At 31.2% G+C, this 18388-nt stretch overlaps 4 protein-coding genes and 1 pseudogene across 5 annotated transcripts; all 5 read right to left on the reverse strand.

Moving 5' to 3' along the window:
* Positions 1-2667: 2667 nt before the first annotated feature.
* Positions 2668-3922, reverse strand: LOC17884122 (annotated as a pseudogene).
* A 78-nt stretch (positions 3923-4000) lies between these two features.
* LOC17882521 (probable 2,3-bisphosphoglycerate-independent phosphoglycerate mutase) lies at positions 4001-6274 on the reverse strand. 2 transcript variants are annotated; one of them, XM_006287415.2, is made up of 6 exons: positions 6182-6274; positions 5677-5994; positions 5455-5600; positions 5088-5364; positions 4734-5006; positions 4001-4641 (listed from the first exon to the last, which is right to left on the reverse strand). In XM_006287415.2, exons 2-6 carry the CDS (start codon positions 5974-5976, stop codon positions 4153-4155), a joined length of 1485 nt encoding a protein of 494 aa, XP_006287477.2. In that variant the 5' UTR covers positions 5977-5994; positions 6182-6274; the 3' UTR covers positions 4001-4152. The 2 variants fall into 2 exon arrangements, with proteins under 2 accessions (XP_006287477.2, XP_023636257.1); XM_023780489.1 differs by having other exon boundaries at positions 5677-5988; positions 6182-6248.
* A 1352-nt stretch (positions 6275-7626) lies between these two features.
* LOC17881683 (major pollen allergen Ole e 10) lies at positions 7627-8077 on the reverse strand. The gene has a single exon (XM_006289568.2). It carries the CDS (start codon positions 8048-8050, stop codon positions 7700-7702), a length of 351 nt encoding a protein of 116 aa, XP_006289630.1. The 5' UTR covers positions 8051-8077; the 3' UTR covers positions 7627-7699.
* Positions 8078-11995: 3918 nt separating this feature from the next.
* LOC17881615 (glucan endo-1,3-beta-glucosidase) lies at positions 11996-12460 on the reverse strand. The gene has a single exon (XM_006289197.2). It carries the CDS (start codon positions 12411-12413, stop codon positions 12066-12068), a length of 348 nt encoding a protein of 115 aa, XP_006289259.1. The 5' UTR covers positions 12414-12460; the 3' UTR covers positions 11996-12065.
* A 3573-nt stretch (positions 12461-16033) lies between these two features.
* On the reverse strand, positions 16034-16404 carry LOC17882276 (glucan endo-1,3-beta-glucosidase). Its single transcript, XM_006289900.2, has one exon. The coding sequence runs from the start codon at positions 16402-16404 to the stop codon at positions 16057-16059; it is 348 nt and encodes a 115-aa protein (XP_006289962.1). The 3' UTR covers positions 16034-16056.
* Positions 16405-18388: the final 1984 nt, after the last annotated feature.

An 18388-nucleotide genomic window follows, 5' to 3' on the forward strand; every position in this document is an offset into this window, starting at 1 on the left:
AGTGCTTTAGGATTGTGTTTTCTTAATAAACTTATAATTATGTTTAATCATCTAATCGATTAAAATTTTATTAAAAGCTTAAAGTTAAAACCCAACAATTTGTCAAAAAGGCACAATAATCATATATAACTTAATTATTATAGTAAAAGTTAACCTGAATTTTTTTGTTTCATGGGTGTCATATGACACCCCTAATATTACTCTACCTCCGCCACTGGCTTCACGGTAACGTTTTCTATTATTTTCGATGCATGTTTCTTTACAAAGTTACGAATTACATACTAACAGTTTTTTGAAATTTTAACCATAATTTAATTAGCTTCTAGAAACAACATACCCAAATACAGTAAAACCTCTATAAATTAATAATGTTGTGATCATGAAAATCTATTAATTTATATAGCTATTAATTTATCGATAAATTAATAATTATTAATTTATAGAGAGATTTTCCTTATTTGAAAGTTTTTTCAGAAAAATATTTAAAAATGAGATTTAATCATGATAATTAGTATTTTATATAATCAATTACAAAGAAAATAATAATTATTATGTCTTGAAAGAAAATGCTTACAATTTTTGATATAGTAAAATATTAGAAATAAACTCTAACAAAAACTAATGTGTCTATATATACATATATTTTGAAAATTTTACCTAATTATTAATTTATAATATTATTGGGACCATATATTTACAAAAGATTTTCAAAAAAATTATTATCTTATTATTTTATCGAAATTTGTCTAAAATTACAGTGGTCCCAACTTGGGACCGGAGAAATTTATTAATTTATAGAGATTATTAATTTATCGAGTATTAATTTATAGAGGTTTTACTGTAAATACCTTTTTTTTTTTGTTTTATTAAAAGTTTTCAACTAAATTGATGGAGAACAGAATTAAGCTAAGCCAACGTCAACGATTTCTTTATCTACTCCCTACTGTTTTTCACCCTCATGTCTAAGCATGGAGTCTCCTCCACAAAGGTAAGCTGGGTTTTCTTCTTCCTCCTCTTCACGGCTTTACGGTGGCGGAAAGGTGATGGATCATGTGTCACCTATCCGTTCGGTTCACATCGTCCAGGCTTACAGGTGGTCCTGTTCCGGCGAGTATCTGCAGATCTTGGACGGCGGCTTCAATCGTGTTTTACGATTGAAGATTAGGGTTTTCTTTGTAACCGTTTAAGTTCGGTTTTAAAATTTTGGGTCGGTTTTGTTTTGATAATTTCGTTTGGTTTGGTGTTTGTGGATTGGACCCTTAGTGGTATTGTATGGGCCTAAATCCGGAAATAGCCATTGAGCTTTATCCCTATATTAGTAAAAGAGAAGTACAAAAAGTGCTTTCGGGTCAGGTCAATTTCAAAAAATTACCCAAAATTTGTAATTGGATCTTTTAAAGTTGGATAGATTAATGGGTTTGGATACATACACCGGATACTTTCCAAATCTAATTTTAGGATTGTATTATTTCCATAATTAATTATAGGATTTACTAATATTTCTCTAACTAATTTAATACAATCTATTTAAAAAATGTTATTTTTCTTTTACTTTTATTCGATATTATTTTTAATTTATAATATTATACTATATGATATAAATATTTAATAAAAATTTAAATTTTTTTTGCATATGTGCAATTTGAATTTTTCAAAAGGGACATATAATACTCAACTACACTCGATAAAATTTTTTGGACAATGGTTTAAAATCATTATAAGTATGACCAATATTAAAACCATTGTTACATAAGCATATTTAAAATTTCAAATAGTTTCAAAATATTATAAATAAAAGGTTCAAATATATAAAACTTTTAGAATTTAAAGTATTGAAATATTTTTTGAAGACATAAATGTAATTTGGAGACATACTTTTTATTGATAAAATATATTATATATCAAACTATGTAAATTTTAGATAATTCACGGGTAGTTTGTTAAAATCACAATTATAATGATAAAGTGAGTTACAAATAATGTTTTTTACGAAATAAATTCTGTTACGGGTTGGACTTTCAAAAAATATATTGTAAATATGTAATTTTTACGTATATTCGTACTTTTACTACAAAAATGGTAAAAATGAATAATTTATCGACAAATATTATTTCGTGTTGTTAAACTTTCACCGTGTTTTTAGTTGTATCAAAACTCAGTACATGATTATTTACTCGGTTTTTCCTTTATTATTTTATTTAAACTTATTATACAAATATATGATTTACCGTAATCGACTGCACTCTAACAAAATTAAAATGTAACATATTTTAATCCGTTAAAAGTTATATATATGTAACTATTTCCCCCGCGCTGTAGCGCGGGTCCGAATCTAGTTTATAAAATTTGCAAGGCCTTTTACAAAAAAGAAAAAAGAAACAAAATTAAGCTAGCTCAAAACAACTTAATTAGCAATAATGAACTATTTTTAACGAAAACGATAGTTTGTCGTCACGTAAACTCTATATTTTGGTTCCATGCAGTGTAGTCGTTGTGGATACTATTAATGCTTATACATGTTAATTTATGCTTCAACTATGATTATAAAGAATCTGAAATTTTATTTAATACTGTTTGGATCAAACCAACTCTACAACGATGCAAATATTAAAAAAAAACTAATTTCCAAAAAACATATTAAAGAAGTTAGCAAATAAAAACGAAGACTTAGTGATGTGGCTGAGGTGTGAAACTGCGTAACCAGTTTGTGAGACGGTCCATAGCTGACAAATCCATCTTCTTGGGAACAATAGGGGAAGTCACGGCTTTGATGAGTGGTCCGACCACGACTCGAAGCTTAAGTCCAGCGGCACAGTGACCAGTCTTTGAGCTAATGAAGTAGTGAACTCCTGGTTTGGTGAGCGTGACTAGATCATGGCCTGTCTTGTGCACAGCTACGGGAGAAGTTTGGTCGCATGTTATGAATTCAAGGTCACCATTAATCTCTAAAACGTCGTCGTTTACTTGGTTGTTGTATTCGAAAAGTAGTTTGTCTCATACATGAAACAACTTATCCTGACTCCACTTGGTATAGTATCCACTCTCTTCAGGAACGTTCCATGCTTTAGTGTCACCGACTGTGGGAGCTGGAATCTACGAGCTGGAGATGGAATGAACTTGAGTGGGTTCCCGATTCCCTGTCCGAACTTGCGAATGAGACTTGCTAAATGAGAGAAAATTGTTTTAAGTTTTATTTAGTATCTTTTGTCCCAAAAATCCGTCTCCTTACACTTAGTTTTTTCCCCCTACTTATACTATTCTAACATACACTTAATGACCAGCGGGCTCTGCTCCGTAAATCACGCTTTCCTCGTCAAACTCCGCTTGACCCGCTGATTGCCCGTTTTGATTCTCTTTTCGAACTCTTGATTCCTTGACAGTACATGCCTAGCGGGCCGGGATCAGCTCCTCTAGTGGGCTTCGGCTAACAGCCCGGCAGCGAAGCAGGCCGTTAGCCCAGAATGCCAGTTCTGGTACCCACACCGACCTTGTAGATATCGCCTGAAGGAAGGATCTTGCTTGGTGGTGGTGTAGGAATGGGACGTGACGGGTCATGAACAACAAGAACGTCGAGTCTTTGTCCTAGTGTGCATTGAGCTTGGTTTGAGCTGATGAAGTAGTGATATCCTGGTTCCTTGAAGGTTACGGTATCATGTCCTGTGTTGTACACGGCCTTAGGAGAAGATGTATCGCAAAATTGGTATTCTAAAGCTCCCGGGACTTGAGTAATGTCGTTGAGGTAGGGATTGTATTTGAAGACCAAAGAGTCACCAACGTGGAACTCTTTATCTTTGGCCCATTCGTAGTAGATGTCTTCTTTGGCAATCCATCCATTGGAGTCACCAACGGTGTAGACCTTTGCTGAACAAGAACCTAAGAGAACTGTGAAGACAAGTAGCACGAAGAGGAAGATCTTCTTCATATATCACTTCGTTTGTTTATCTTCAAGAGACAGTCTAAACATTAACTTGCAACTTCATGTCCAAAGATTTTCAAGAAATAGTTAAAATCACATAACCTGAACTTTCATACCAAGAACCTGATTCGATTAAGTTTCAGCTTTATAAGACAAGATCCATTACTGAACCTAAATTGTTAGAGTTGAACCCTATTTTTATTACACTTCCAAATTACCAGAGAACAATTAGAGATTCATACATCTAGCTTAAGAAACTTGGTGATGATTCCCATCATTTCACCACCATGGAAACGGCCAAGGCATCCTCTCGCAGCTGCAATCTCATTCAACTCTGAGACTGAATCTCCACCAATCGCTGGGGGAGCTTCCCTCCTCGTCCCACCGTCTTGTTCTTTTTCTTTAGAAGTGAAAGTTTCATCAGATTCTGTAACTTTTGGAAGCGGAAAAGGGTCTAAAGACGTCTCTAATAGAGCTGATTCTCCTCCAACTGCGCTCACAAAGTCCTTTAACCGGCACATTGTAAATGGTACAGGCTCGAAGCTGTGGTCTCCATACTCAACTGGAGTAGAATGATCACCAGTCACACACAAGAAATACTGGTAATTTGAAGACGATTCAGCTTGCCATAGAAGCTTAGCGAGTTGACGTATCGCCTTATCCACAGCTTCCAAGCCTCGAACTTTGAACAATGTAGCCTTGTCATGACCAGCATCATCTATAGCCTGCAAGAATTATAAGAAAACAAGAAACACCATCTATAAATCAGAACGGAAATGTTTATGTTCTGTTTGAAAAGACATAAAAATGTTTTCACCTTTATGTGAAGGAATCCAAAATCGTAACCATCTGACCTTCCCGGTTTATGCCTGTCCTCAGCTGGATCAAAGACATTAGGACATGGATTCAAAGGAGCTGAGAGCGCATTGGCTATAGCAACTGCTTTCGATGTGAGAAGCGTTCGGTAATCTCCAGTAGCTCCCGGAGCTTCTAGAATGTCAATACCAAGGGACATACCAAGTCCAGCTATAATTTTAGTAGGTGCTACCATACACGGCCACAACCCGTGCTTCTCTTGAAAAGGAGGAACCTTTATATAAAAAACCCGTAACAGATAACTACATGGAGCATTTTAGATTCCTTAGAGACAGTAAAAGTCTAAAACACAAACCTCAATTCGAATTCCACAGCCTCTTAAAAGAACAAGATTGGCAATATTCTTGCCTTGTTCAGCTCTCTTTACATTAACCGGGTGAGAAACAAGAATGCGCGATATCTCCCTGGATAATTCGTTCACGACTTTAGCTGTGTGATTAGCTTCTTCTGATTCATCCAAAGGTTTAGCTTGAAGAAGCAAACGATTATCCTTCAATGGGTCTGTTCCAGATATATTCCCACTAAGTCTTGGCCCTTTTACAACCACTCCACATCTGTGTTCTGTAGCATATCTGTAGAAATCCAAAAAAAAAACGTTCCTTTAGCCAAATTCCAAAACCCAAAAATCGAAATCACAAAAACAAATTTTGCAACCAACCAACCTAACTCTCACTTCATACTCAGGGAAAGATGGAAGCTTCATTCCATCAAGAGCAGCACAAAGTATAGGACCTTCTTCTTCGAAATGTCGATCAGCTCTCCTACTAACAACAATTCCAGAATCCTCATCCAAAGTCGCAAAATTCGACTGCGTAAACCCGACAACAATACCATCAAAAACCTATAAAAAGAATGTACACAAACAAAGATTAAAAATTCAAAACCTTGAAAGCGATGTCGCCTGGTGACATAGCTAATCCAGCACCCATAGACTCAAACGCACCACGACCGCGATAATACACTCTTGGATCATAACCCATTAAAGAGAGGTGAGCTGTGTCACTACCACAACCTAATCCAACTTCAACTGGATCCATTAGTCCATTGATTCCAGCTGATGCAATCGCGTCAAGGTTCGGTATGTTTGCCGCTTGTAATGGAGTCTTGTACCCTAATCTTGGTATTGATACATCTCCCAAACCATCGATCAACACAAAGGCGACTCTTTTTTTAACTTCCTCCATTTTTGCAATAATCTGTATCTGTTCCAATTGGTATTATCACTTTCACTGATGATCAATGAGCCAATCTACATAACAATCTCTTATACTATGAATCAGCTATTAACGATTAAAGTTCAAATTTTTAGCTAACGGATCCAAAACAGAGTTCAAAATTTTAGCTGATGGATCAAAAATAAGCGAAATCGGAATACGAATAGACCCTTACAGGCGTCGTCGGGATCGTTAACGCTCGCCGGAATTGTGTCTGCAGCACCAAGTTCAGTATTGTCGTGACGACGATGTTGTTCTCGTTGTTGCGTTCAGCTTAAGTCGAAAGATGGAAGATTCGCAAAAGCAAAACGACGTCGGTTTTGAGCTAAGGTCAATATATTTATTTGAGGCCCGTTTTAGGCCTGGCAGGATTTAAAAGCCCATAAAATTTAAGCCCGTAAGAGAATAATAATGGTAACAAAATTTTGAACCTGGAGTTTTTTGGATATGATCTTATAACTCATGTTCATATTTATCGGTCCAAATTAATTCATCCCTTGCGGGTTTTTCATTTTTGGAAGATTTAACCATTAATCGTATTCATTGGATTGTATATTTGGTAAAAAATAAGAGAAAATTATACTTTATGCCATGAACAGTGTCATTTCTTCTAAGAAATGCCACTTTCAATCTAATCTTCTATAAAATGCCATATGACCCACTTTTTACTCATTCAAATGACAATTTTGTTCTCCACTCAAACTTTCTCTTTATTTTACATTTTTTCTCATCTCTTTCTATTTTTTCTTCTTTCTTCTTTTCTTTCTATCTCTTCTTCTTTGATCTTTTCTTTATTTCTTCAACAACAAACAAATATCTCTACAGCTCCAGCAGACTAGTTCCGGTGAACCAATTCCGGCGGACCAGTTTCAACGGACTAGTTCTGACGGACTAATTTCGACAAACCAAAACCAGTCTCAGCAGACCAGATCCGACGGACCAGTTTCAATGGACTATAACTAGTTCCGGCGTAGCATAACCAATCTCAACAGACCAGTGGCTACATATTCGATGGACCAATTCCGGAGGACCAGATCTGGCGAACCAGTTCCGATGGACGAGATCTGGTGGACCGGAATCGGTAGACCAAACTTGTCCATCCTACATATCTCTTGAAACCACAAGCAATTAAGGAGAAGATAAAACAAATGATGCATATATAGAAGACATCATCAACGATTCATCTAGGTATACACTTTGGATCACACATTTATGTGTTGATGGACTAGAGTTGTAACATGTCTAGTTTTTGTTTCCTATTTTGTTGTCCATTATACTTATATAGTAAAGTAAATCTAACTTTTTATAAACGAACTTGTCCATAATACATATGTTAGATGAATAGACAAATTTTTTTATCTATAATCGAGTGTGCAGAAAAACAAAGAATGTCGATACAAAAAAACTTGTCTATTATATAATGTCCATAATTATTATGACAGCTGTAAAAATGTCCCATCTCATGTCAGACTTTTTGTCATCTTTCTTTGAGGGCATTTTTGTCTTTTTTCTTTAATATAAAAATGAATATGGCATCTCAGAAAATACAAAGTAGAAAGTGTCAGTTTTAAAAGAATGAGTTTTGAATATGGCATTTTATATAAAATTCCCAAAAAATAAAATTTCAAAACCATTATTTTATTTAGTTAACCATTTGACATGGATATACAATATTAAAACCATTTAAATATTTCTAAGAACCATACACACAAGTACCCCAACTAGGATCGGTACCGGCAAATGTGCCAGTATTCTTAAAGCTGCAAGCTTCTTTGGTACGACCATGGCTTTGAAAATATGCGTTCATTACAAACGATGCATGATTTACAAGAGTATTGGGAACAAAACAGTATCCACCAGGCCGGATTGGCGTACAATCAACTCCTTGACTACATCCAAAATTAATATTGTCTTGTAATTGCGCATTCGTCGCGGTTAGTGTTGCTATACACCATTGCTTAGAACTGACCACATGAAGATGGTTGATCATGATCAAAGATAGAAAGATGAAGAGGATTGTCAAAGGGGATGACATTTTGACCATTGTTGATAATGATATGGGAAAGGTTATATTTTTTTGGATTTCTGTGTGAGTATGTGCATCACTATTTATAAGATTGTGGAAAGGCGAAGATTTAGAAAATTTTAAGAAAATAAAAAATAGATATTAATAGTTAAAAATTTATTTTTACAATTTGTCATTAAGAACTTTAACCATTAATTGGAAAGAAGTCAACAATCTTAAAAGATTTAGGAAAACAAAAATATTTCATTATAAGTAGGAATATATCTTCATAATTTTAATTGATATCTTTATAATAATAAAATGTTTTAATAAACAGAAATATATCTTCATAATATTAATTGATATGGCTATAAAAAAGTTGAGGAAACAAATCAAAGATCTATATTAACATTTTTAAAGACACTTTACGAAATAAATCTTAAAGTTCTAACTTAATTACAAGTGATGCCACTGTATTTATTATTAATTTTAGAAAATTGAAAACTAATAATGATCACATTTAACAAAATTTTCTAAAATCTCTCTCTAATAAATACAAAACATAATTTTCAGAATTTTCATTTCCCTTCTCAAATAATTTTCAATATCTTTATATAAAACTTATTTTTTTTGAAAAATTATTTTATTGGAATAAAATATATGTCTAATAAAAATACAATTTTTTCGCATATGCTGCAAATTGAATTTTCAAAATCGGACGTATACTACTCAATTGATAAAGAAATGTACAACGTCTCATATCAGACATGATTTTTTTTATAACAATGGCTCAGAAACTTTATAAATAGAACTAATATGTTTTTAACTATAAATAAGCAAGAAACTTGATTCTTAGGCGTCCAAATTTGAAAGTTTTATTCGGTTTAATCGGGTTCTATATTTGAGGAAATTAAAACTTTTGAAATATTATCAAATTCAAATATTTAAAGTTTAAATATTATTTTGAATTATTATTTAATTTTTTTTTGAAAATTATAAATATTGAATCTTTTAATTTTATAGAATGTTTAACCTAAAGTGTTATTGACCTTGCCAAAAGTTTTAACATAGGTTTAATTTTTCCGTCATAAGTTGTTATACGAATCACATATCGGAGCAATTATTACAATTTTTTTTTTTGTTTTAGAAATAACATTTATACATTTGTTGTATGACATGTTGTGTTTCAGATATATTCCCACTAAGTCTTGGCCCTTTTATAACCACTCCACATATGTGTTCTGTTGCATATTTATAGAAATCTATAAAAAATACTTCCTTAAGCCAAAATCCCAAACACCAAAACCGAAATCACAAAAACATATTTTGCACCTAACCTGACTCACACTTCATACTCAGGGAAAGATGGAAGCTTCATTCCATCAAGAGCAGCACAAAGTATAGGACCTTCTTCTTCGAAATGTCGATCAGCTCTCCTACTAACAACAATTCTAAAATTTGACTGCGTAAACCAAGAACAATATCCTCAAAAACCCTATAAATTTTTACAAAAGAATATATACAAACAAGACCAAAATCAAAACCTTGAAAGCGATGTCACATGGTGACTCTTTTTTTGACTTCCTCCATTTTGCCACAATTTGTATATGTTCCAATTAGTATTATCACATTCACTGATGAGCAATGAGCCAATCTACATAACAATCTTTTATACTATGAATCAGCTATTTAAGATTAAAGTTCAAATTTTAATACCAAAAAAGGTAACCCACTTAAAATTTGACACCAACCATAAAAGTGTCTAGAAAACGATATGAGAAGGTCGTACCTGAGACCTCGTGTGTATTCTCTCTCATGCTTTTTTTTTGTTTTTTTCTTCTTTATTTTAATTGTCTTGACACTCTGAGATCATGTAACGCCCCGACCGTCGCCTATTCAGTGGGCCTCATATTCACTCACAACCCCATGTTCACTTACAGTCTATGGGCGCACCTCTCTTGATGGGCGCACCTCTCTTGATGGGCGCACCTCTCTTGATGGGTCTCACATCCCCTCACTATAGCTTTGAAAATATGCATTCATCACAAATGATGCTTGATTTACAAGAATATTTGGGATAAAACAGTATCCACCAGGTCAGATTGGCCTACAATCAACTCCGTGACTACATCCAAAATTAATATTTTCGTTTAATTGCGCATTCGTTGCTGTCAATGTTACTATACACCATTGTTTAGAACTGACCACATGAAGATGGTTGATCATGATTAAAGATAGAAAGATGAAAAGGATTGTCAAAGGGGATGACATTTTGACCATTGTTGATGATGATAAGTGAAATAATATACGGTAGGTTTTATATTTTGGATTTCTGTGTGAGTATGTGCATCTCTATTTGTAAGATTGTGGAAAAACAAAGATTTAGAAAAATTCAGGAAAATAGAAATATATACATTAATTAGACATTTATCTTTTTAATTTAAAATGATAAGTCATTAAGAAGTTTAACCATTAATTTGTAGGAAGTCAAAGATTTTAAAGCATTTAGGAAAACATAAATATTTCACTATAATTAGCAATATATCTTTATAATTTTACTTAATATCTTAATAATTGTAATATATATATATATATATATATATATATATATATATATGTGGTAATAAACATAAATATATGTTCATAATATAAAACAAGATGGCTATTAAAAGAATATGATATTAAAAAAAATCCAAAATTCAACAATTCATAGGAAATGAAATATATATCTTTATTCAATTTTTTCAACTAATAGATCTTTATTATTTGATATATATATATATATATATAATTAAACTTTAAAATGGTATATATATAAAAGTAGAAAAATATCCTTCTTACTTGAAATGAAATATCTGTATAAACAAATATTAATCACACGATAGTAGAAATTCAAATATTAAAACTGTTTCAAAAATATAATATTTTCAAATTTTGAATATAATAAATAAAATATCAAGATACTAGAATATCTCTCCGTAATGGGAAAATTAAAATCTGTGTCGTACTTAAAAATGTATGTATAGATTTCTCACATACACAATTTTCACGAATCTATATATTATGTAGTTATCATTACTTTATATTTTTATTTCATACAAGGCCCATTCAAACTTAAATTTCTGAAATAACAATATTAATAAACTGTATTATTATAAAATAAATGATACAACTTGTTGTACAAGACTAATTTTGTCATGACATAGTTGTAACTTTAGTTTTCACGAAGACTTAGTGACCAATAATTTGGTCGCAAGGACTTAGTGTTTTATAAGAGTGTCTAGCATCATGAAAAGACTCTTCTACGGACACATTAGTAGGGAAAATATACGTCTTAAATGTGGAGCTGAGGAAGAAACTATAAATTACATCCCTTTTAAGTGTATATCATCTTGACAAATTAGAGCTCCCCCCATAGAATTTGTTATTTTGTTGGCATTCAATATTCTTCAACTAACTTCTTCAAGGAAGAAAACTACTAATAGCTTGAATATTTTGTATCATATTTGACTACTGAAACAATAAATAATAAGATTAATTTTTATTAATATTTTGTTACAAAGTTATTCATGAAACAAGCCTAAATTTTGTGGACCTAATGGTTATGTAGTCGTGATATCAAAGAGAACAATTTATGGTTATGTAGTCGTGAGTTTATTATTTTGTAGTTTTGCAATGTGACATAGAAACTTAGTAATGTATGGTTTCTTAGCTCTTTCATTCTGGGGTGACGGAGGGATCTTACCGTTCGAGCCTTTTTTCATGCTTTTCCCGGGAGTCTGGAGAAAGCTGCAATTAATAAGATTCTCCTTTCCGCAGGGACCAGGATATTGGATCTAGCCGTAAGAAGAATGCTTGGCTGATAAATAACTCACTTCGTGGTCTACGACCCCTTCAGTCACTACGAATGCCACCGATCAGCTATTAGAAAAATGCATGTCTAATTCGTGGTTATTTAATTATATAGTTGATAAAAAAACCACCTTTCAAACCATAATTTTATTAATTCAACCTTTTTACAGGGATATCAATTATTAAGACCACTTAAATATTTCTAAGAACGATACTTACAAGAACCAAAACTAGGATCTGTAGTAGCAAATGTTCCAGTATTTTTAAAATTACAAGCTTTTTGGGTACGATTACGGCTTTGATAATATGCGTTCATCACAAATGATGCATGATTTAAAAGAGTATTAGGATTAAAACAGTATCCACCATGTCGGATTGGTCTACAATCAACTCTCTTACATCCCAAATTAATATTTTCTTGTAGTTGCACATTTGCTGCGGTCAATTTTGCTACACACCATGTTTTCGGACTGGCCGCGTGAAGATGGTTGATCATGATCAAAGAGAGAAATACGAAAAGGATTGTCAAAGGCAATGAGATTTTGACCATTGTTGAAAACGATAATTGAAGTGAGACAAATTTTATATTTTGGATTTTCTACGTTAATATGTACATGCATCAATATTTATAAGATTGTGAAAAGACAAAGATTTAGAACAATTAAGGAAAATAAATATATATATTTATAATTAGAAATTTATCTTTATGATTTGAAATGATATGTCTTTAAGAACTTTAACCATTAATTACTAGGAAGTCAAGGATTTTAAAATATTTATAATTAGGAATATAGCTTTATTATTTACTTACATCTTTATAATTATAGATGATATGTGTTTATAAACAGATATATATTTCCATAATATAAAATATAATAATATTGCTAAAAAAAAACTTGATAGTAAAAAATCAAAGATTTAACAATAAATTGGAAAATAAAAACACATCTTTATTATTTTATTCTATTTTATCAACTAATACAATTTTCATGAATATTAGGACTATTTATAATGGTTTTGAATTATTATCTAAAATATTCTACTTTGTACATACATCTTTTTCCTTTATCGACTTACTAATATACGTCCGTTTTCAAAAATTTAAGTTGTAAAATATGCGAAACATAATTTGCATTTTGATTATACATATACTTTATGTCATAATATAAATTAAAAACAAATAAGATTATATAAATATATTGGAGAGGGGTTCAATTTATTAGAGAGATATTTTAGAAACTTTTTTGATGTAATAAATATTTCTTTCCAATTTTGCGATTTGCTTGTGATTTAATTACAAAATTGACTTTTAAGTTTTGTTATTTATTCAAATGGCAAGAATTTAATTATGCAAATATTACAAAATAAAAGGTTATAAGCCTAAATAGATTTTAGTACAAAATGTACTTCAAAAATATATATTTATATTTATATATAGATATATATGGTAATGAAAAAAATTTCATTTATAAATATATTTTGTATTTTACTATATATATCTACTGGCCAGTCGACAAATCCGCTTTCATAAACCAAACACCTTTATGTTTCATATAGGCTACTCGCAGATCGAACGGATCACATTATAGGTGGAGGTCAAAATATTTTTAACCCAACGCAAGACGAGCCTAATGGGACGAGCAAACCGCCTTAGCATCTCTAGTATAAATGCATCAACCCAATCACTATATATATATATATTACAACTATGATAATTAGCCAGAAAAAATACAAATTAGAAATGTACTTTAAAAGTTGTAAAAAATACATTATAAATTAGAATATATTATCAGGAAAAAAAAATCCAGCGGTGTATGTCTCTTGTCGTGAAAAAATCAGGAACATGACGAGATTTCGGAAACTAGAGACATCACAGGGAACAATCTTGTTCCGGTAAGTGTTAGAAATCGAGTATCAAGAACTATGATCTGAGATGAACTCTAACTCGAATCTATCTTTGAATACGATCGCTTTGTGTTTGGGTTTGAGAAAAGTAAAGAACGAGAACAACGAACACAAGAATTTGTTACCCAGTTCAGCGTGATCGATGTGATCACACCTACGTCTGGGGCCGAATCAATCCGGCAAATCCACTATCAAAATGAGTAAGAATCAGCTCGAGCTTGAGCTTTACAACAATGGCGGATCTCTCTCTCAAGTCTCTCTCTCTCTCTCGATACAACAGACTTTTGAAAGAAGAAAAAATGAAGAAGTGTAACAGATGAAACGATCCGTTTCAGATTATAACAAACTCTCCACTGCAGTTAGAGACTTCATATTGCTTCTTCTTTATCCGGTTCAATAAGCAATCTTCTAAACCGGAGATAACCACCTGATTAATTCTTCTGAGCTTCAATCAGAGCCGTCCAAGAGGCCAAGCAAGGCAAGCTGGTGCTTGCGGCCTTCAAATAATATAGATAAAATCGGCCTTCAAATTTTTAAATGCTCTTGTAGTCTACTGGTTATGACTGTTGTATAAGTGTGAGAGGTGAGGAGTTCGAATCTGTTTAGCTCCATCTTCCACTTGAAAACATTTTTCCTTCTTTTTTCAAGAGGCCTATATTTTTTTTTGCTTCCAGCCTTTAAATCTTCAGGGACGGCTCTGGCTTCAATCACCAATCAAAGCTAATAGGAGTTGAATCAGATACGAACCTTCAACAGTAAGCCTCCCTGTAACCAAAATCCTCACTCGCCTTAACTAGAACCTTTTGGAAAGAAGGGCTCTTCAGAAAATGGGATTACAAATCCCTCCAACTTCTTGTACAAACTACAAAGTGCCCTCTGTTGTTTTTGAGAATGATTTGCTCTCTTCTTGTTCATGGTGGAAATGCATGTCAGGGCACCATTGTTGGTGATCTCTTAAGCATTTCTTATATAAGAGACCTTGTTCGGCCTAGTTATATTAATAGTGAACTACTACTTTTGTTGAGTGTGAGTGTGTCACTGGTAACATTCATGAAGGATACTTAAGCATATGTATTATATTTTGTCGCTCAAATATGATAGTATCTTCGCTTTAGTATTTTATTTCGTACAAGGCTCTTCAAATCTTAAATTGGTGTAAAGAATGATAGTGATATGTATAGATAATATATAAATGAACAACTTGTATTGTGGTAATTCAAGGAAGAAAACTATAACTTGAATCTTGTGTAACATATTTGAGTATTGATACAATAAATAATAATAGTAATTTTTTCTATATTAATATTTTTTTACAAAGTTATTCATGATGATAAAAGCCTAAAACTTGTGGACCTCATGGTTTATATACTCAAAGAGCTAGCGATAACAAAGAGAACAAATCCTGGTTATGTATATTAGAATACAATCCCACGTCGGTTGGGGATTGTGAATCTTTGGGTAGTTTATATGTGATGTGGCAACCCTTCTTCTTTGAGCTAATTTTTAGGATTAGTTAGGCTACATTACTAATATGGGATCAGAGCCCATGGTAAGGCCCAACAAACAAATTCTCACATAATGGATTTCCCACCTATGTGACCCCATATAAATGGCATGTCTTGTTGTATTTCCGAGATGTTGGGTTTGGACAATTTCTGTGTTGGATCGTTTCCACCCACATCTCGAGAGGGGCTATTAGAATACAATCCCACATCGGTTGGGAATTGTGAATCCTTGGGTAATATATATGTGATATGGCAACCCTTCTCCCTTGAGCTAGCCTTGGTATTAGTTAGGCCACATTACTAATAATGTACTCGTGACTTATATACAAGCGACGAATATAGAACATAATCATATACCAAATTGGGAAACATCGATACATGGTATTATGACAAGAGATATATCTCCCTTCTTTGTGACTCTCTCAACGAGAACCTGGTGCATCTATACTTATACACAAGTATATAAAATCAAAACCAAACGAAAACCAAAATATTTCAAATGCAATGTCTCTTCTCTAGGTATGTCTAGCATAAATACTATCCTATTGACATATTAGTAGGGAAAAGAAATGTCCTAATTAATTGCGGAGCAGTGGAAGAAATTATAAAGGTATTGACCCATATTATTTTATCGTTTGGAATTTTTTCATCTTTGGATGATTTAACCATTAATCGTGGTTATATAATTGTATAGTTGAAAACAAAAAAACACCTTCGAAACCATAATTTTATTCATCCAACCATTTCACAGGTATATCAGTCTTTAAGACCCCTTAAATATTTCTAAGCACCATACTTACAAGTACCAAAACTAGGATCTATCATAGTAAATACGCCAGTATTTTTAAAACTACAAGCTTCTTGGGTACGATTATGGCTTTGATAATATGCGTTCATCGCAAACGAAGCATGATTTAAAAGAGTATAAGGATTAAAACAGTATCCACCAGGTCGGATTGGCGTACAATCAACTTCTTTACATCCCAAAATAATATTTTCTTGTAATTGCGCAGTCGTTGCTGTCATTTTTGCTACACACCATGTTTTAGGACTAGCCGCTTGAAGATGGTTAATCATGATCAAAGATAGAAAGACGAAAAGGATTATCAAAGGCAATGACATTTTGACCATTGTTGAAAACGATAATTGAAGTGAGGCAAATTTTATTTTTTGGATTTCTATGGTAGTATGTATATGCATCTATACTTATAAGATTGTGGAAAGACAACAAATATATTCATAATTAGACATTTATCTTTATACTATGAAATGATATGTCTTTAAGAACTTTAGCATTAATTGGTAGGAAGTCAAAAAAAAAAATTATGATTAGGAATATATCTTTATAATCATAAATGATATGTGCTTATAAACAGATATATACCTCCATAATCTATACTATTAATTGGGAAGGACAACTTGAAGCCAAACACCCCCCAATTTTAAAAAAAAAATTTCATGAAAATAAAATCAGTTGCCAAACAGAATTAATGACAGCAAAACAAAAAACAAAAACAAAAACAATCTATATTTATGGAAATCATAATAATCTTTTACCATAAAAAGTGGACAATTAAATTCAAAATTAAATATATGTAAACATATCTATTTTGAATATACATAAACATATTTAGTATTAATTTAATATTTTAATATAATTTCGAAATTAATAATTTATATATAATGAAATCTAATAAAACAAAATCATCATAAATCTAAATAAACAAAGATAACATTTTTTTTGAAAAATAAAAAGATAAAAAATATGTTAGCATATGAAATAATCAACTAATCAAATTCTATATAGTATATATACATAACTGATCATATCATCAAATTTTAAAAAATTATATAATTTTAAAATATAAATAAAATTTAAATAATAAATAATTAAATATTTGTTTGCTAAAATCATGCGAATAAACATTCTAAATCACATAAATTTCTTATTTTCACATATTAAAGGGGAATTTCAAAAATACCCATTTTCCAATACCACTTTTTAAAAATACTCCTCTTTCTAATTTTATCAAAAACTCACAATAAAATTTGAAATTTATCAGAAAAATATGTATAAACTTATATTTATGGACACAAATTATATTTACATGTGTGTAAATTTATATATATATTTCATACGTACCGTATAAATACCTTTTAAAATCATATAAAAAGCTTATAAACTGTGTAAACCTTTTAAAAACCTTATAAAAACCATATAAATGTCGTTTAAAACCTTTCAAAACCTTCTAAATATTTGGATTTAGTCTCCCAGTAGTAATGATGATCTTGATGTACCTTATCAACCATATAAAAGTTTATAATTTTTCATATTTGAAAAGGGGTATTTTTGAAAATGAATAGAAAAGAGGGTATTTTTAAAAAGGGTACACCAAAAGGGGTATTTCTCAAAATTCTCTTAAAAATATTCATATTCAAAAATCAATATAGCAATTATAGCACAAATGATATCTACAAAATTTATCTTTAATTCAATTAGTTAATGATTTTTATTTGGTCAAACAGTTAGTTAATGATTATTCTAAACTTCTTTTTCTTATTAATTTCACACAATCTTAACAAAATAAATCTTCATCCATTGACAATTTGCATATCATTACTATTATCAAATATTAAATAATTGTTTTATCAAATCATAAACTACATTTTGAGATTATAAACATATAAAATTTCTATAAAGATTAAAACTAAATAAGAAGTGGATGTATCATATTTAAATGATTTTAACAACTTATTACCAATTTTTAAATAATAAATGGATTATATTTTTCATGATTTAATCTAATTAAAAATATATAAAAAGTCAAATTGGTATGATATAAATGATATAATAAATAAATATCTACAAACATTATCTCACATATACGTACAATTCTAAACTTTGACAAAGATGATATATAAGTTTTGGATAACCGGTTGAAATAAAAAAAATTGTAGTTATATTTAATTCTCAAAATCTCAAAATATTGAACAAAATTCAACTTTGGGACGTATAAATCTCTACTTTTGGACGATTATATGAGATTTTACATATATTAAAATTATATTTAGTTACATGTAAATGGTGTTATTTATTTAAAAAATATATAAACTT

Source organism: Capsella rubella, unplaced genomic scaffold (genome assembly GCF_000375325.1).
Source record: "Capsella rubella cultivar Monte Gargano unplaced genomic scaffold, Caprub1_0 scaffold_6, whole genome shotgun sequence".
NCBI lineage: Eukaryota > Viridiplantae > Streptophyta > Magnoliopsida > Brassicales > Brassicaceae > Capsella > Capsella rubella.

Coding starts and splice junctions, on each gene's coding strand:
- LOC17882276 (XM_006289900.2), bottom strand. CDS start 16,404: ATGGTCAAAATGTCATTGCCTTTGATAATCCTTTTCGTCTTTCTATCT.
- LOC17881615 (XM_006289197.2), bottom strand. CDS start 12,413: ATGGTCAAAATCTCATTGCCTTTGACAATCCTTTTCGTATTTCTCTCT.
- LOC17881683 (XM_006289568.2), bottom strand. CDS start 8,050: ATGGTCAAAATGTCATCCCCTTTGACAATCCTCTTCATCTTTCTATCT.
- LOC17882521 (XM_006287415.2), bottom strand. CDS start 5,976: ATGGAGGAAGTTAAAAAAAGAGTCGCCTTTGTGTTGATCGATGGTTTG. Junction 5,365..5,454: donor GAGTATGAAGTGAGAGTTAG/GTTGGTTGGTTG, acceptor GGATTTCTACAG/ATATGCTACAGAACACAGAT. Junction 5,007..5,087: donor GCTGTGGAATTCGAATTGAG/GTTTGTGTTTTA, acceptor TTTTATATAAAG/GTTCCTCCTTTTCAAGAGAA.